Here is a 20,408-nt window from a genome sequence, read left to right as displayed (position 1 = left end):
GGAACAGCCCAGAGACCTTCCCCTCTGGAAGAACCCACAGTCCAGGTCAATTGGGAGGTTTGGGGGGAACCCAGGCCCGCCCTCTACTCCGGGTTCCAGCCCAGGGCCCTGTGGACTGCAGCTGTCTACAGTGCCTCCTGTAACAGCTGCATGACAGCTACAACTCCCTGGGCTACTTCCCCATGGCCTCCTCCAAACACCTTCCTTATTCTCACCACAGGACCTTCCTCCTGGTGTCTGATAACGCTTGTGCTCCTCAGTCCTCCAGCAGCACACCCTCTCACTCTCAGCTCCTTGCGCCTCTTGCTCCCCGTTCCTCACACTCGCACCACAAATGGTACGTCTACACTTACCGGAGGGTCCGGCGGCAGACAATCGATGTTCTGGGATCGATTTATCGCGTCTGGTTTAAACACGATAAATCGATCCCGGAAGTGCTCGCCGTCAATGCCGGTACTCCAGCTCGGCGAGAGGAGTACGCGGCATCGACAGGGGAGCCTCCCTGCCGCGTCTGGACCCACAGTTCGGACTAAGGTAATTCGAATTCAGCTACGTTATTAACGTAGCTGAATTTGCGTACCTTAGTCCGAAGTGGGGCGTTAGTGGGGACCAGGCCAAACTGAAGTGAGCTCCTTTTTAAAACCCAGGTGCCCTGATTAGCCTGCCTTAATTGATTCTAGCAACTTCTTCTTAATTGTCCTAATTAGCCTGCCTGCCTTAACTGGTTCTAGCAGGTTCCTGATTACTCTAGTGCAGCCCCTGCTCTGGTCACTCAGGGAACAGAAAACTACTCATCCAGTGACCAGTATATTTGCCCTCTACCAGACTCCTGTACCCCACTGGTCTGGGTCCGTCACAGCATGTAAAGTGTTCCTTAAACCAGCACACAGGAATATGGAACTATAATAATGTGAGTCATATCACTCAATATTTAAAAGGCAGCACCCCAATATACAAAGTAGGACCAAAAAAAAAAAAAAAAAAAGAAAGCTACAGTATTGCCTTAAGGATATATTTACCAATTATGTTTCAGCAAATGCTGTCTTCCTCTTGGAAGCAATCAACATATAAATAACAGATTATAACAACAATAAATATTAAAGATAAAGCCTTGAAAGATTTGTGGGAAAGACTTTCACATATAGACAGGCTATACAAACATGTCTGCAGAGTTCTGTGGAAGTTTTACACGAGTGCATAAAACTGGGTAAAGATTCTCTTGACCTTTGTTCCCCAACCCCTTTAAAAAAAAATTTATTCAGAAAGCAATAAAAAGAAATTTTCTCACATTAATCTAGATAAATGTTTGATTATCTTGCCTTTCTTCACATCTGTAGCTCACCAGCCAGCAGGAAACAGTTTCATTTCTGTTATTTTTCTAACCAAAATAGTATCAACCCTTTCAAGAAAATATACTCCTCAAAAAACACCAAAAGTTCTTTCAAGAACTACTTGTAGCTATCTACCATAGATTGTATAAGCACCTCCCTTTCCTCCCCCACTTCTGATATGCAGCGACAAGCAGCATAAGTTTTGCCAATGTATATATGACCAAAAAAAACTCAATAGATTTCATTTCAGCTATACGAACATATATTACAAATTGAAGTGGCAATGACCACTATTCTTAAAATAGCATAACTTTTCCATTCTAACTGCACTCTCTCCTACAGTCCATGCTCAATAGCTCATAACTTTCTGAAACTGTCATGTTTTGGACTAAAATTTTCCAAGAGTGATTTTTTTCTGGAAAATTGTGTAATGTGGTTCACTAATATAATTATGAGCAGAGTGCACTATTCCAATTATAAAAATAATTATTCTACCCTTTTGTGAACAAGGCTACAAATGAAACATCCTAAAGTGAAAAGCTGATTTTGAATTTACAGAACAGCCCCCAATGACAAGAGTTGCTTGAACTGAAAACTGAGTTTGAGACTTTGAAAAAAATCTCATTCTCAACAAGTTTCAGAAACATTCAGCTAAGGAGGGTTGGGCTGTGCAGGCCTGCATAACTAACTTAGTTGTATAATGAAAACGACACTGCTGGTACACATGGGTTGAGGCAAGCACTTCCGAGGCTCATTCCCTGTAGAGTCTGCAGACAGTGTCAGGCCAAAGAAATAAAGGAGGACCACTGCTCATTTTCTAACTTTAAATCTGCCCCTTGTGAATATGCATGACAATATAATTTAAAGATGCTACACGTGTTTCTATTATTGAAAAATAAATTGTCAGTTACTTTGAATTTGAGAATTAATATATGGTCATACAGACAACCATAACACATACGCAAAGGGAACTAAGTTAAAGTTAGATTTGACACCTTAACATTCTCATGACAGTTTTTTGTACAGAAAATAATATTGTTTTGTCAAATTACCATTGGGCTTACAACTGGTCAGCTGGTATCCAAGTCTGAAACTGCCAAATAAACCCTACACAAAACAGACTACAGAAGAGAAAATAATATTCTCTGAAATCTAATATTAATACTGTCATCAGTCACTTACTAGCGAGAAACCTATACCAGAAGCAAACAGCAACTGACTAAAGAGACTTAGCACTATGAAGCATGTGGTAGATTTTGAAGCATTTCTGAAAGTTCAGTTTCATAAGTGGTTGGTGTTACATACTGAAGACAATAAAAATATAGTGTCAATTTAATTATTTTATTTGTATAGCCCTATAATGATTGCTGACATTTCAAAAGCAAATGAGGAGCTTAGAAAAAGTATGATAATTCTAACGATAACTTTTATCGTTAAACTAAATAACAATGCAGTATCATGCTGACTTAACACATCCCAATTTCAGAACATCTACTTGTGTAAGTACAACAGTACTTGTGTAAAAGCAGCAGCAGAAATATTTGGTGTACGGGGGAAAGGAAGAGACAGTCCACAGGACAAGGGAAGTTTATTTACTCCACTCAATTTTTATTTCTGCATTTGATATTGCACTCCATATGATTTTATGAAAGTATGCTGATGAGTGTGAATATAATGTAACTAAAATATGCTTCATGAAAAGGTCTCTTGTAAGGTATCATTACACATGCCTAGAACCCCAACCAGGGGTATTCTACTTGCTACCCAAGATCCATAAACCTGGAAATCCTGGATGCCCCATCATCTCAGGCATTGGCACCCTAACATCAGGCTTGTCTGGTTATGTGGACTCTCTCCTCAGACCCTACGCTACCAGCACTCCCAGCTATCTTCGAGACACCACTGACTTCCTGAGGAAACTACAATCCATCGGTGATCTTCCAGAAAACACCATCCTGGCCACTATGGACGTAGAAGCCCTCTACACCAATATTCCACACAAAGATGGACTACAAGCTATCAGGAACAGTATCCCCGATAATGTCACAGCTAACTTGGTGGCTGAACTTTGTGATTTTGTCCTCACCCACAACTATTTCACATTTGGGGACAATATATACCTTCAAGTCAGCGGCACTGCTATGGGTACCCGCATGGCCCCACAATATGCCAACATTTTTATGGCTGACTTAGAACAACGCTTCCTTAGCTCTCGTCCCCTAACGCCCCTACTCTACTTGCCCTACATTGATGACATCTTCATCATCTGGACCCATGGAAAAGAAGCCCTTGAGGAATTTCACCATGATTTCAATAATTTCCATCCCACCATCAACCTCAGCCTAGATCAATCCACACAAGCGGTCCTGGATACTACTGTGCTAATAAGTGATGGTCACATAAATACCACCCTATACCGGAAACCTACTAACCGCTACACTTACCTACATGCCTCCAGCTTCCATCCAGGACACACCACACGATCCATTGTCTACAGCCAAGCTCTAAGATATAACCGCATTTGCTCCAATCCCTCAGATAGAGACAAGCACCTACAAGATCTCTATCAAGCATTCTTAAAACTACAATACCCACCTGCTGAAGTGAAAAAACAGATTGACAGAGCCAGACGAGTACCCAGAAGTCACCTCCTACAAGACAGGCCCAACAAAGAAAATAACAGAACACCACTAGCTGTCACCTTCAGCCCCCAACTAAAACCTCTCCAGCGCATCATCAGAGATCTACAACCTATCCTGAAAGATGATCCTTTACTCTCACAGATCTTGGGAGACAGACCTGTCCTCGCTTACAGACAACCCCCCAACCTAAAGCAAATACTCACCAGCAACCACACATCACTGAACAAAACCACTAACCCAGGAACCTATCCTTGTAACAAAGCCCAATGCCAACTCTGTCCACATATCTATTCAAGTGACATCATCATAGGACCTAATCACATCAGCCATACCATCAGGGGCTCGTTCACCTGCACATCTACCAATGTGATATATGCCATGTGCCAGCAATGCCCCTCTGCCATGTACATTGGCCAAACCGGACAGTCTCTACGCAAAAGAATTAATGGACACAAATTTGACATCAGGAATCATAATACTCAAAAACCAGTGGGAGAACACTTTAACCTGTCTGGTCATTCAATGGCAGACCTGCGGGTGGCTATATTACAACAGAAAAACTTCAAAAACAGACTCCAACGAGAGACTGCTGAGCTGGAATTGATATGCAAACTAGACACAATCAACTCAGGATTGAATAAGGACTGGGAATGGCTGAGCCATTACAAACATTGAATCTATCTCCCCTTGTAAGTATTCTCACACTTCTTATCAAACTGTCTGTACTGGGCTAGCTTGATTATCACTTCAAAAGTTTTTTTTTTTTTTCCTCTTACTGAATTGGCCTCTCAGAGTTGGTAAGACAACTCCCACCTGTTTATGCTCTCTGTATGTGTGTATATATATCTCCTCAATATTTATTCCACTCTGTATGCATCCAAAGAAGTGGGCTGTAGTCCACGAAAGCTTATGCTCTGATAAATTTGTTAGTCTCTAAGGTGCCACAAGTACTCCTGTTCTTTTTACGGATACAGACTAACACGGCTGCTACTCTGAAACCAAACATTACAAAGCTTATAATCTACTGAATGTGGTCATCCTATTTGTATAAATGTATCACTTGTATCTGAAACTAGAAATATGAAATATAACTCTGAGGGCCTACTGTAATTATTCAAAGTGTGGGCCATTAATGGTGGTTTGGAATCTTGATGGCTCCCATCAACCAGGACAATTGACTGTGGATGGCTCTGTTTGCAGGCAGGCCTTCCTGTGAGTCAGGCTGGGAGGAATGAAGGCTTGGGGTCTTACAGTGACATGTGATCACGTCACCTGAATTGGAATCCATCTTTAACCTGGTGTTTTTCCATTGAGAAGAAGGGGTGGGAACCCAGAGGGACAAAGGATTCCCACCTTATGCAAAAGATATATAAGGAGGTGGAACAGAACAAAGGGGGCGGCCATCATGAGAAATCCCCTAGCTACCACCTGAGCTGGAACAAGGGCTGTACCAGGGGAAAGGATTGTGCCCAGACTAGGAAGGTGTCCAGTCTGTGAAAGAAACTTATTGAAACATCTCTGAGAGTGAGATTTTATCTGTATTCAGTTTTATTACTGTACTAGGCTTAGACTTGCATGCTCTAGTTTATTTTGCTTAATAATTCACTTTGTTCTGTCTGTTACTACTTGGAACCATTTAAATCCTACTTTCCATATTTAATAAAATCACTTTGTACTTATTAATTAACCCAGAGTATGTATTAATACCTGGGGGGGGGGGGGGGGGAACAGCTGTGCATACCTCTCTATCAGTGTTATAAAGGGTGAACAATTTATGAGTTTACCCTGTATAAGCTTTATACAGGGTAAAACAGATTTATTTGGGGTTTGGACCCCATTGAGAGTTGGGCATCTGAGTGTTAAAGACAGGAACACTTCTTAAGTTGCTTTCAGTTAAATCTGTAGCTTTGAGGCATGTGGTTCAGACCCTGGGTCTGTGTTGGAGCAGACGGGTGTTTCTGGTTCAACAAGTCAGGGTACTGGAGTCCCAAGCTGGGAGGGAAAGCAGGGGCAGAAGTAGTCTTGGCACATCAGTTGGCAGTTCCCAAGGGGGTTTCTGTGATCCAACCCGTCACACTGTAGTTGCCTGCATTTTCACTAGAGTACATCTGATTCATCCCACAATAGGCTAGAAAAACAACCACACATCTGAGGAGCAAGGTCAGCTACAGAAGATACAAATCCTGCTCCTCATTAACCAAGTGGGTAACTACACTCATCTATCTAATCTGCTTCAAAGGGTTTCAGGGACCATTTTCCTGAGACAAGCAAACTTTTTAAAAATGTATCAGCTCTAAATTGAAACCTCTTTTCCCAGATAAGAATTGAAGCCTAAGAGCTGAAACAAGACCATTACAGTTTTCTTAGATTGTAGTTTGCTCTTCACTAAACCCAGTTGTATTTTAAAGTGACTAGAACCAAACTGATTATGATAGGCGGATTTTTGGAACTCCTGCCCCAAACAGCTGGAATAAGCTACCTGTTCTGTTTAGGTAGGTATTGTCTACTTTCAAGAAACTTTTGAACTATCATCTTGAAAGGAACTGAAATAGTATGCCACATTTAGTGTAAATAAGGACAGAATTTGGCCTTTGGACTGCAGAGTGTTTTCTGCTATTTTAGGTTAATTGTCTTGCATACAATATTGTTGGTACAGTACTGAGCATGCAGCTATAAAACTGTATAGCTGCTGTTTCTCAAGAGCCCTCATGAAAAGGAGATGCCTATTTTATAAGGTTATCCCAGTGAGCAACATTTTAAATATTAAATGTATACTTCCTCATTCACAGTGAGGAAAAAAAAGTGAGGGAACTCACGTTACTTATGAATTTATTGCAATTCCATCTATTTGGGACTGCAGCTGAAGACCTCTCAAACTTCAGATGATGCACAATGTGGCAAACTTTATTTAGTGGCATTTTCTTCAGAGAGTATATTACACCTGTGCACCACACCACAGCTTCTAGGGTAAAGATGCTGATTTTAACTTATAAGAGCACTAAATGCTTTGGGTTCTGGATACCTTATAGTCTTTTTCTCTCTTTGCATGATACCCTGGCAGTGGAAAACAGCAAGGTGCTTAAGCGAACAGCTCCCAAGTTTAAGAAAAGAGGATGCTTTCCCAAAGGATATTTTCAGTCTTCAACTTCACAACTTGCTCCCTCCACCTCAGTTTGTCAGAGTCCAAATTTGTTTGCTTTCCAGCCTTCTGGAGGGTACAAAGGATAATTAAGATTCACTGACAGAATTTTGATATGGACAATGGTCCTATTTGTACCATGGACATGCCCTTAGTGTGGACAGGTGGTTTATTGTTAAGCTTGAAACTGTAGCCATCCAAGCCAAACTGACATGTAATACCACATTACTAAATTCACATCCAAATAAAATAGCTAAGTTACTTAAAGAGCTGATCCTGTTACTCTTACACATGTTGAGTAGTAACGTAGGGTGAAAGTAATACCATAGAAACTGGTGGAGAAAATGCTACTCCACATAAGTAAGTGGGGCAAAATTGGACCTTCAATAAATAATGCTGCAGCAGAAGTCTTAATTGAGGAGCAGTGCATAACTGATCAGTCTAATGAGGTCTTCAAAGGCAGTTTTCTTTCTTTTCATTTCCCATTTCATTTTTTTTAGTCAAGTAAACAAGTTTTTTGTATTTAACTCAGAAGAAGAGCTGAAGTTTAGCGGTTCACTTTGAGCACTGCCAGTTTTAGAAATGACAAAATATATGTTTATGAAAGGAGCAAGACAGGCAGTCCATTAAGATAAACACATTTGATTAACGTTATGATATACACAACATTTAAAAAATCCCCTACTGAATGATTACCATATGGTGATTCTTTGCAGATGGAGTTTTCACTAGTGATCAACTGTACCAAAACATCTAAAAATAAAGTTGTCCTAAACTAAAACAAAAACAATTACCAGCAGAGGCTTTTGCATTCTAAGCTAAGGAATCAATACAAGCTGCAGAAATGTTTCAAGAAACTATGTAAACAAACACTTGAGAAAAATAGCAGTGTTAAACTATACTGCCCCGCAAATTTGAACAATAAATGTAATATACCTGTTTGGGTCTCTTTCAAAAGACTATTCTTAGCTGCCAGAGGAACCCAATCAATTTAAGTAAAACCTTGGCCTACAAACACTCACTGAGTAAGTGAATCTTAACAAATCTAATTTCAATGAAAGGGACTAGTTGAGTCAAAGAGCAGTCCTTGGTGTTCTTTGCTCCAGTGGTTTCATGTAACCACTGATCACCAACCACTACAATAGCAAACATACAACACCCTTAAACTAAATGGGAGTTGTCTGTCTAAATATAGCTACTTTTAAATAATGCATCATGAGTTATAAAATAAAGTGCTAGTGAAGTATTTATTACAGCTCTTTTCTTTAACAAAGGTATATCACTTTTAAGTAGGTGGAGAGTTATTTATATTCTGGTTTGCATATTATCATTGTCAGTTGTAACTGATAAAGCAAGAATCTAGATTTCCTGAACACACACTACACAACAGTTATATCAGTAGTTAGTTTTTCCTATACAAATCTGATTCACACACACACACAAAAGGAACAAAAGATGCAAGCTAAGTTTAGAAAAAGTGACAATTCATTAGGTGTCTTTTTAGCATGCAAGACAATAGGAGACTTGTGCGATCTTATTTCTCACAGAACTGATTCTATCACATTCATATACTCCATAACATTGCTTTATGTGATTATACAACCTTTTCAGAGCTGCTTGAAAATTAACAAACACATTTAACATTGCAATATTAAAAAGAATACTTTTTAAATATTTTGAAGATAGTCACATGCAAGAGATGTCAAGACTGAATTTTTTTGTATGGTTTTAAGTTTAAAGAATAAGAAATATTTGTCAAAAACAAAACGTTAAGTAATGCTTTGCTACAAGAATTTCCCCCAATGGGGAAAGTACAGATCTGTAATAGTAAAACTGACTTTTAGTAACCAAAAGGGAATGTCACCCTAATCTTCTTAACAGGTGATTCCTGAGTAAAATTTCTTTCTACCCTAAACTGTTGTATAGTGTTACTCTATGCTGATAAACAGTTGATGCTTTTCATTTGGAGGTGGCTGCACTTAATCTTTTACTAAAGTGAAATCCATATTCTGCCACTGATCCTCAAACTGCCAACAATAAGGAGAGTGCTGCAGAGAAAACAACAGTGAATGACCTGTTGTATAAACAATGTGGGCCTGCAGAGTCGTTTTGACCCTAAAAACTGACTCAGTAGTACAATGTCTTTACTGACTTCACTACATCCATAGAAACGTTAACTTCGATGGGGCGCTGGGCAGGCAGGCAGGCAGTTTCTCTGTGCAGATCCAGTTGCACGATCAGGGCATAGTTGTAAAGTGTTTTGAGAGCCTCCTGAGTAGGAAAGTATTTAGCACTGGTTATCTAGAGCCTCAAGAGCAATCTTATCTGCGTTCGTTTTACAGGAAAGGTGTGAAGTCGATAAGAATGAGAAAGTAAGCAATTCCCACCTGGGTGACTTCAAAGCCCTCAGACAGCCAGAAAACTTTCCCTTAGGCATTAACATTAAATTTTAACAGCTATTTTTAAGTATTCACGCCTAACCGGAGGAATGGATAGACGTTTCCTTCCATATTTCCAGCGTGGGCTTCAAGCGGAAATCATGTTTCCTTCGTGGCACTCCTGCTTTCAAAGAGGAATCGTACGTGCCCTTGTGGGCTTCAAAACTTGTGCCTGTACTTGGCCGTAGGTAAGGGGCTGGTCATTGGGGCTAGCGAGCTCCCCACGAGCTGGGACACACACTGGACCCAGCCCTGCCTGGCGTTCTCCCAGCGCTGAGGCCGCTCAACTGGGAGCCGGAGGGGCATGCAATGGAGAGTGAATGGAGACAGCTCCGGGGCTGGGCTTCGGCCAAGGAAGAGGCGCTGGGCTGGCTGGACGGATGCTGCCCCTCTCTGCCCGGGACGCAGCGGGCAGGCTGCGAGCTTTGCAAGCAACTCGCCCCAAGCCCGGTTGCTCAGCCCCCTGCAGGCGGGGACAAACGCGGGCGCCCCAGCTGGGGGGAGGCAGGAGGAGACCCCAGGCACCGGCGCGCTGTGCGGGGCTGGGGAGGGACGCGGCAGTCTCTCCGGCTCCAACAGGCAGAAGCTCCCCGGGTGTCCCACGGACCCTCCCGCCTGGCCCGGCTCTTACCTTGCTGCGGATCTGGCCCGAAGTGGACACTTTCCGGATGAGTTTCTGGGGGCCCTCGTGCTCCCCCTCGCTGTCCGAGGACTCGTCTCCCACCGCCGCCGTTCCCACCGCCGGGGGCTGGGGCTGCTGCTGGAGCCCGGCCCCGCTCATCCTCGCCTCGGCCCCGGCCATCTTCTCGGACTCCTGCCGAGAGAGAGCACACGAGTTCGGCTCAGCCCGGGCTGCCGCTCCCCTCCCCGGGCAGGAGGCGGCGCAGGGGGGAGGAGGCGGCGGCGGGGACAAGCCGAGGAGGAGCCCGCAGCCAGCGCTGGAGGAGCGGCCCGCCCGGCCGCCATCTTCCGCCGCCTCCCCCTGCGCTCCGGGGCCGGGGCAGGGCCGCGCTACCGGCTCCCACCTGGGGGGGGGGCGGTCGCTGCCCCCGGGAGAGCGGCGGGGACACGCTCCCCATTGAGCCGGATCTCCCTGCCCCGGCGGCGCCCGCTCAGAGCAACAGGCTGGACACCGCACCCGGGGCGGTCAGGATCCAGCCCGGGACGCTGCCTCAGGTCGGAGCTGGGGGGGCATCGGTCCCCTCGGAACCGGGCCCCGCGACTTTGGCTGGCTGGCTCCAGAGCCGCTGCGTGGGGGGGGGGGCTGTGTGTTCCCCTCCCCTACTCGCTGCCCAACCACCCTCTGTGCAACTTTCCGCGCTACTCGGCTGTACAAAGGGACCTATGGCCGAAGGGGGGCAGCCGCCGGGCGCTGCAGGCTGGGGGCATGCAGGATGAGTGCATGTCCCCCGGCCAACACAAACACACACCAAACGCGGGCCAGTCCCACCAAGGCAGGCGCAGAAGCTTTAGGGTTCGCTGCTGGAGTCTCAGCTGCTGGCTTAACTCTCGCAGCCGCACTCTGACCGCTGTGTGGGGATGCTGAGCCGCTGGCAAGCCGGGGTGCTGATGATGGAAACCATGCACGTGGTGTTTGTTATTACTACTTCAAACTTGTTGCACCCCCAATTCCAGCACCACTGCTGGTAAGAAGTCTAGTCTGTTCCCCTAGAAGTCAAGGCTATATCTTCGTTGCACCACCAAACTTTTTAATCTGGATGTAAAATGCTAGTGGAGACAATGCACAGGTTGTTCTCCATGTAGCTAGTGGAGGTAGACTCCAGGTGGGGGGGTGTAGTGTTGATTTCAACTAGCTACACGGAGGTAAAAAATACCGTGCCCCTTGTCTCCACTAGGATTTTACATCAAGATAGCTATCTCTGGATTTAAAAAACAACACCACACCTTTATTGTAGTGAAGACAAAGTCAGTGACCTCAGTGATAGTGGGACCAGCATACCTAGCAGTAAGATAAATACTGTCTATCTGAAGGCTTGTCTACATTACAAAGTTTTGCTGCTTCAGTGCCACAGACTTCCTTTATTGTGTATCACAATAAAAGTGCTTTGCACAGGTATAACTTGTTCTGGTTCAGGAAGCATAATAATCTGTCCCAGCATAAAGCACCTTTATATTGGCATAACTCCATATGCAGTGGGGTTTATAATGATATAATATTTAGATGTTTTTTTTAAATCACACTCCAACCAACATAGTCACGTTGATATAATTTTCAAGTGTAATGTAGACCTGCCCTAAGGATTTATACTATCACCCATCTCTGTAGAATCTGAGCCCCTTCAATGTAATATCAATTAGCAATAGTGAAGTCACTAGTGGATTTTATGGAGGTTTTTTGTTTTTTCTCCCTTTTTGAGGTATAAAAGATTGTTTAGGATTGGGTTATGTGTATGTAGAAAGTCTTTAAAAATAAGACACTATTTTGCTCTAGCTGAGAAAGACCTTTCTTGCATTGGTTCAGTTTAAAGTTTGAACCTTAGCATGTAAGCTGTTTGGGGCAGAGACTTTTTGTTCCTTGTTCAGTTCCTAGCACAGTGAGGTCCTGGCCCATGATTGGGGCTTCTAACTGCTGCCACAATACAAACAATAAATAACAGGACACCACTAGTATCTTTTGTTTTGCTCCCACGTGTCTGAAACATTACACATCTGCAAGGACAGGCTTACAGTTATTTTCTTGTATTGTCTGTCCATCTCCCTAATGACCATTTTTGTTGTTTTTTTCCATTTGCATCTTTTGCTTATTGTCACTCTTTTAGTCTCATGTTCTGTAGCTCAAACTTTTGTGACACACTGCCAGAGTGTTTCAGCTGTGAGAATCTTAAAATCCTTGTGGCTTGTTGGTTTATAATCAGTGTATATGGATAAGTATTTTAATCACAGAAACATTTAAGAGAACATTTACAAAAAACACACAAATGTTTGTCAGTGTGTGTATTTAACATAAGGCAAAGAAATATATATTCCATCCACAATTCCATTCATGTTTTTAGAAAGGAATCTGAAATCCCTAATATGTCACAGGAACAAAATGGAAACCATAGTTTAGGCCCTGCTCCTACAGATACTTATTTATGTCTTTCATTTCACTTACTTGAGGAGTCCTACTGATTTCACAGTATTTGCAGGATCGGAGCCTTGGTTTCATGTTGTTGTGTGAGGCACTTAAAGTCAGATGCTGCCACCCTTGCTCATGCCTTACTCTACTGGAAATATTTTAAAGGAATTTGCACATTATTTTCTGTATCTTTAGGGGCCAAATCCTGCCATAAGCACCACTTCACAGATATGATAACTACCTGTAATACAGCACTTTTCATCCTAGCTTAATTGCCTTTGATTGTGGGTAACAAAAGAAGTTAATGGATGAATATGCCGATGTATAATTCTTCTCCAAAGGGGAACTTATGTGAGTCTCCTTTTCTATAAATCTATGATATAATGAGATGACAAACTGCAACAGATCCTGACTCATTTACAAATACTTGATATACTTTAGGAATGTGTATTCAAACTGAATATTTATGTGTGTGTTTGGTTAATATTCAAATACTAAGGTGACCTTACATGCAACTATATCCTGATCTTATTAACACTTGCTACTACATTAGTGCTTACCACTGTGAATTGTTGAATTTAAGTCAGTGGAATATCTCACACTGGTAAGCACTACACTGAAGTTATTGGGACAACGCACATGAGTAAGGTGGACAGGCTTTGGTCCCATATTTGCGAGTATCAGAGGGGTAGCCGTGTTAGTCTGAATCTGTAAAAAGCAACAGAGGGTCCTGTGGCACCTTTAAGACTAACAGAAGTATTGGGAGCATAAGCTTTCGTGGGTAAGAAGTGAGGTTCTTACCCACGAAAGCTTATGCTCCCAATACTTCTGTTAGTCTTAAAGATGCCACAGGACCCTCTGTTGATATTTGCGAGTATGAAGCCTTATCATGCAAATATTTGTGTATATGAATATTATTTATTTATTTGTATTACAGGTTTGGGGCCTGATTGTGTTGAGTTCTGTATAGAACAAAAAATAAATGACATTTCTTGCTACAAAGAGTTCACAAATGGACTTCTGCTGCCATGTGATGCACCACTGCAAAATTAGTGTTTACACAGAGCCAAGATATGACAGGAAAAAAGGCACATTAAGACCCCAAGCATGTTACAGGGTTGCATATTAACTAAGTGTACAATTCTGAGGTTTCAGGGTAGCAGCCGTGTTAATCTGTATCCTCAAAAAGAATAGGAGTACTTGTGGCACCTTAGAGACTAACAAATTTATTAGAGCATAAGCTTTCGTGGGCTACAACCCATCCGAAGAAGTGGGTTGTAGCCCACGAAAGCTTATGCTCTAATAAATTTGTTAGTCTCTAAGGTGCCACAAGTACTCCAGTTCTGAGGTTGTATATTATAACTCAATGGGATTACACAGTTGGGTATAGTTACTCACCTGAATAAGTGTTTGGAAAAGCACACCTTAGATATTTTTTTTCTAAAGCAGCATTTAGTTGCATGTAATTTAGACCCTGATCCTGCAAATACTTAGGTGATTAAAGTTAAGCATATGTGTAAATGTTTCCAGGATCAAGACCTCACATTGGAATTTTTACATTTTTAAATGAATAGCATCAATATTTTCCAGATCAGAATACTAATCTAATTTTCTTTTTCAAACCAGTTTTACTTTTTAGAGAGTCAGTGACTAATTTAAAAATACATATTGAATTTGATAAAATATTGGATCATGTAGCAATTGATTTTAAATATATTTTACTATATTATATATTAAACTTACAATATTAGATATTTTTAAGTTAAAAACCCCACTTCTGTCACATATCTAGAACCTGTGAGTAGTGGATCCTAGACCACGGGCAAGGGAACTACAAATTTAACTAGACAGCTAACAGCTTCTTGCAGCCAGCCAAATGCAAAGTTATACATCTAAGAACAAGAAATGCAATCCACACCTACAGAACACATGGAGACCGTACTCTGCAAAACAGTGACTCTGAAAAGGATTTAGGGGTCATACTGGACAAGCAACTGAACATAAGTGCCTAGTGCGATGTGGCAAAAATGGCTCATGCAAGAGTTGAATGTATAAATTGGAGCAGTGAGGTGGAGCAGGAAGGTGTTAGCTCTGTATATGTGATTGATGAGACTGATACAGGAATACTGCATCCTGTTCCGGTGTCCACATTTTAAAGGATGTTGAAAAAATGAGAAAGGGGCGGAAAAAAGGATGTGGGGCTGGTGAAAATGCCTTTTAGGGAGAGACTTAAGGAGCTCAATCTGTTGAGCGAATCAAAAAGAAGATTGAGAGATTACTCGATTATGGTGTCTAAGAACCTTCATGGGGAAAAAATACTCCAGGGATCTTTAACCCATTAGAGAAAGGCATAATAAGAGCCAATGGCAGGAAGCTGAAGCCAGACAAATGCTATGAATTTATGAAACCCCAAGTAATTGGATGAAGTGCAGGAGGGCTAGGAAAACAGCCAATGTGCAGGAATACAGTGTAGCTCCCCAGTGGCTGCTACACCACCCTGTGAGCTTGCGCAATAGTCCTAGATGCTCCTTGTACTGTGTAGGAATTGCTAGATGTGCTTAAATATGGATCTCATGATTCCTCCTGAGGGCTGTCCCCACTGCCATCCTTCACTCTACAGAACCAATGCAAGACTGCTGTAGCAGCTACAGGCCTTCGGTTGTGAACAGGGCATGGCCCTCCCCAAAAGAATGATTTGTATCTCCTAATGAAGATTTCAGCTTTACAAAATTGGAATGCTGGGGAAAAAGCTACATTGTTGGGGGGTGTTCTGTGCTAATATTTTATTATCTTAGTAGCAATAGTCTAGATCTGTCCAAGTGGCTGGATATGGCCCATAATTACAGATAATTCATAATATGTTTTTTTCAGAGTTTTTAATGGAAGTTTGTGTGATAATATGCTCTATATTCTGCAAGTAGTTAATGTTTGTAGAGTGCTTTGAAGGTGAATAAAATTGTGTAAGTGCTAAATCACCCTGAACTGTTCATTTATATGAATGTAAAAAGTTCTTATTGTAAAAGTACATATTGTGCCTGTACAGAGCCAATTTATAAAATATCAATGTTTCTACAGGTTCTACTTTAGAAAAGTGCTAATCTACATAATCATGGCCACAGTCCTCACACAGGGAAAACTGCCAATGATATTTTCCTCATTGAGGACAACAGGTTCAGGCTCTCATCTTGCTAAACTATACCACAATTATACCTTTGTTATTATACTTTATCTTATTACTTAATCAAATTGATTTAAGTCAGATTTGGTATAAGAAATTCTCTCCCAAGTTGAGATTTATACATCATGTTATAGCCAACAGTGAATTTGACTGTTAACTACAGCAGAATGAATGGTAACACTAAAGGGGCCACTGACTTTGCTGTCAATTGAATTTGGTTCATGGTGCACATAGGTGAGACATTTATATGTACTTACATATGCAGCTATTCCATAATATTTGGATATGTTTTTATATTTCATATGTTTTAATAGTTGTAAACATTTTAATGAGAACTAAAGCAGATGAAGATTGGTGGAAAGAATAAAGTAAAATGTGAACATTTCAGTGCAGATCCTCAAGTGGTGAAATCTAGCATAGTCCCATTGAAGTCAATGTTGTTATGACAGTTTTCACCAGCTGAAGTTCTGCCCCTTCATATTCAAGGAACCTCAAAGTGCTGGACAAATCATCTTCTTTTTTTAAACACTGAGATTTTAGCTGTACAGCTTTTAATATTGTCAGTAGAAACAGGACTGAAACCCATTTGCAATAACAGCATTAGATATAATTTGCTGTGAGAAAAAAATAAGATTTGATCACAGAAACATGAGCAAAGAGTTCCAGCTCCCATGTTGATTCTCGTGTTTTTGGGCAAGTCACCTGGCTACAGAAATTTTATTACCATGGTGGCTGTATTTCAGTGGTGACTGAGGTGGCTCCGTAAGTACAGGCTACAAAAGCCTATCAGTATACTTCTAGATGAAGAGCTATGGAATATCATGAAAAAGGCAATATTAGCCAAGACAAAGGGATTATTTTGAAAAGTACCAGTACTTTTGATCAGATAGAAGATCAAATCTACACATCATAAGTGGCCAGCATTAAGAGCCAATAACTGAGTTTAGACTCTTTAAAGTGTTACCAACCATGTGTAACACAAATTGTGTATATTTCTAATTTAAATACACATAAATTGGCTGATCCTTCAGGCCTAACACAGACAAAACTATTGAATCTCTGCATGAGGACTGACCTTCACAATCTTATGTATTACTTCTACATATTTGAAATTACTAAGGGCCTGATCCAGCTCTGGCTGAAGTCAGTGGGAGTTTTCCCCTTGTAAAAGTGAGCCCTAAATACAGAAAATAATTGCATGGAAGTTTGAAATTTTACACATATACATCCCAGATTTTAGAAGCAGGTGAACTTATGTTTTCTGTTCCATGTCCATTTTTGGTAGTTTACCAAGAAGTAATATAGGAATAGCCATTCCATGTAACTGCGGACAACTTGAACGGGTATTAATATACACAGTTCTGGAAACTGCAAAAAATGAAGTGGTTTCCCCTATAATGTTTGTCCCTCTCTATGGTTTTTCAGGGTCTGTGTACTTCCTAATTTTCCCTGCTGCAGTTTCCTCTATGAAATTATTTTGTTTCTTAAATAAAAAGTCAACTGTAATAATAGTGATGTGGCTTTTGCTGCAAAGATATAACCGGCTAAAACAAAAAACAAAAAAAAATGTTCTACAGAGAAGACATTAAATGTTAACTAGAGGTACCCATAATCTTGCCCATAATGAGGGGGGTGATTGAGAGCAGATTTGTTTCTTGTTTATTCAAGCCACTGGATGTGAGAAGGAAGGAAATGTGCCTCAATCCTTCAGCCAGAAATGACGCTACGATTTCCAACCTGTGGGACTGAATTTGCTTTGTGTTCTGAGTTTTGGCTGAGTTTTAGATGGTGGCCTTCAATGTAAATACTACAGTTTAATAAAGTAACACATTAAATGGGAATCAGATTCGCCGTTTTCCTCTCACGGTGTCTAATCTCTTTGGAAGGCTTCCTTTCACATTTATTTAATCGGTTCGGTGTCAGCAACATGTTATTGAAAAATGAATGCAGCTGTTCTCGCTATCAAAGCTGCTTCTCAAGTAGGATTTGAGAACTCTGTGTAGTGAATGGGTCGGGAGGGGGAGCACTGAACTTTCAAACAATACAGACAAAAAACATCCAGGAGTTAAGGGCAAAGAACTATAGAGCAACTGAACAAAGGTAAGGTTGACGAATCTTAACTGTTAGTATTTGAATTTAATTCACTATGGGTGTCTTCAAAGAGAGACAGTGTAAGACTACTACACTCTTGAAAATGCAAATGCAGAAACAACCAGCCAAAATATTCTTATCCTGGGCCATCTGTACAAAACCGACAATAAAACAAAGTGAAATGTGCACGTGCGGCTGGGGGTGAAGCTAAATCCCGGGCGGTGGAGACAGCAAGCAGGGGAGAGGAGAGCACGGGGCTGACACTTCAGCTTGGAAAGAAATCACACAGCCCTTCAGACACTAACTCATAATCAGATACAGCATAGCCTTGTATTTCATCCATTTCAAGTACAGTATCAGGTCAATATGTCAGAGAGAACACAGCCTCAGCAGCCTGAGATCGTATTAAATCCCACAAGTGACTTACCCACAGGCTATTTTTATCCTTCACTGCACGTTGTGCGTGTGTGTGTGTATTTGCACAATACAGAAAGGCTCAGCAACGGAATCTGGTAACATTTCAGAGGGAAAATTGATATAATCTAGTGGCTATATAGGTGGCATGATTTCCTTTGATTGAAAGGGGAGACTAGAAAACAAACCGACAAGCCCCCACTCAGCAGCTTGCCTCAAGTTTGTGTCATATCCTCATTTCATGTTTAACCAAATAAATTTGCCGTCAGCAAGGAAAGGCCCCATCCCTCTGAATGTTTTGCTAAGAGAATAGTTAAACCAAAGACATAAACAGCAATTTATTTCGATTAGAGGAATGATCTTCCTTTGAAATATGTGGAGAGATTCAGATTGTTTTCAGGACATAACCCCCCCATATCAGAACACCGGTTCTCTCCCCTCCGTCTTTCCCTGAAAAAAACTGTTTACTACAGAGGGGATCATCTTATTTCCTTCCCCTTCCCCCTCCAGCAAAGTTGTACACTAGCCTTCCGAGCTGAGCCCAGGATTCCCACCAAACCAATTAAACTAAAACAGCAAAATAACTCCACTTCCCACAGAAGACAAAACCAAGAACAAACCAGACAGACATTATGGGCACTAATAATAGCGGGGAGAGCGAGAGAGCGAGAGACCGCAGACAAGCTCTGGTGAGTGGGAAGAAGTGAAGGGGAAACTGATAAGGCGGAATGAGGACAACACAAACCCTTGGCTAAACAATAGCGGCAGGCAGGCGAGTAGGAAATGCCTGTGCAGTGCAGAGCGTGCATGTACCTACCAGTTCCTCCCAGGCAGGGCTGCGGGTGCTATAGGAAGGGTGCCCATGCTGCTCCATCACCCCCCACAGCAGGGCTCTCTCCTCCAGGCTGGGGAGAGCGGGGAAGACGGCACCGCCGGCTACTGCTGCTGCTTCTCCTGCTGCAGCTTGTGTCAATTAACCAGCTTTGCTGTTCTCTCTCCCGCCCCTGCACCGCGCTCCCTTCCTCCTCCTTCACCCGTCTCTTTTCACTCAGCCTCCTCCTCCTCCCCCGTCCTGTTTCTCTCCCCCTCTCCCACGGGCACGGCGCGCAGATCCCTCTCTCCAGGGACCCGGGGCTGCAGCTGCCTCGCAGCCCACATGACCCTCCTGTCATCCCATATATGGTGTTGAACCAATAGCGGCAGCTTTTGCCGTCACTGCCGCCTCAGGATCGGAGCCAGCGGGAGCTGCAGCGAGCGGCTTCCCCTGCTCCCCCTAGGGCTGTGGAGCACGAGCGGCTCGCTGTGGCACCGAGTCCCCCCGCCCCCTTCTAGGCTCCCCCGGGGAAAGGTGCTGTGCTGGCAGCCCAGGGAGTTGGGTCAGCGACTCCCGATAACTGCTTACAGTGAAAACTGCGCCTCAGTTCTGCTAAACTGGTGCCTGCTGTGACCTACATACATCGCCGGGTTTCCAGCGTGGAGCCTAACCCCCTGCTCCCCTTGAAGTCAGGAGGGGTTCGGCTACTGACTTCAGTTGCGCCAGGATCCGGGCTTCAGACCGTGCCCCGGCGCTTGATTTGTATCCCCTCTCCTTTTTTGCGCCCAGCAGGTGTCAATTATCCACCCAGCCCCCAGTGGCACGGTCCGATTAATCTGCTGTCTGCTGCCCCGTGTTCCCGCTGGCTGCCACACACGCAGCACGGCACTACATTACCACATGCACCAGGGAGTACACGCAATCGCATTTGACATAACCCGGTTTAAAAATCGTATATGGGCTGTATTCCATTTTTCAGTGTGGGTACGGTCCAGCCGCCTGCTCCCGCCCTCTTGTTTCCTTCTCGAGGGTGCTGCAAGGCTCGCCCACTCCGTGTAGACTAGAGCGCTCCGGAATCATGTTGGGCTTGTAATTTTTAATTCCCGAAGAGTGTTGCTCCTTTTCCCTCCCGCAGAGCGCTGTCTTCTTGACCTAACGATGGAGCACGTTTCCGGAGCGGAGTCTGAACCGCAGCAGGATGAGTCTATACACGCCCAGGCGGCCAGGCCTGCTTTAACACGAGCAAGTCAGATTGGTTGTTGCCTGTCGAGAAAGGCAAATG

At 42.8% G+C, this 20,408-nt stretch overlaps 1 protein-coding gene across 1 annotated transcript in view; it reads right to left on the bottom strand.

The window, feature by feature from the left end:
- The window catches only part of DGKH (diacylglycerol kinase eta), a 266,884-nt gene extending 247,604 nt beyond the window's left edge, over positions 1-19,280 (bottom strand). The window contains exons 1-2 of the mRNA XM_054013968.1: positions 19,130-19,280; positions 10,182-10,364 (exon numbers count right to left, since the gene is read on the bottom strand). Of these exons, the coding sequence (XP_053869943.1) occupies positions 10,182-10,364; positions 19,130-19,186 (240 nt within the window). The 5' untranslated portion in view covers positions 19,187-19,280. The remainder of the gene's footprint in view (positions 1-10,181; positions 10,365-19,129) is intronic.
- Between the last annotated feature and the right edge of the window lie 1,128 nt (positions 19,281-20,408).

The sequence above is a fragment of the Malaclemys terrapin genome, chromosome 1, assembly GCF_027887155.1.
Source record: "Malaclemys terrapin pileata isolate rMalTer1 chromosome 1, rMalTer1.hap1, whole genome shotgun sequence".
Lineage (NCBI taxonomy): Eukaryota > Metazoa > Chordata > Testudines > Emydidae > Malaclemys > Malaclemys terrapin.
The sequence above is the reverse complement of the archived record's forward strand: the minus strand, read 5'-3'. Positions and strand labels throughout refer to the sequence as shown.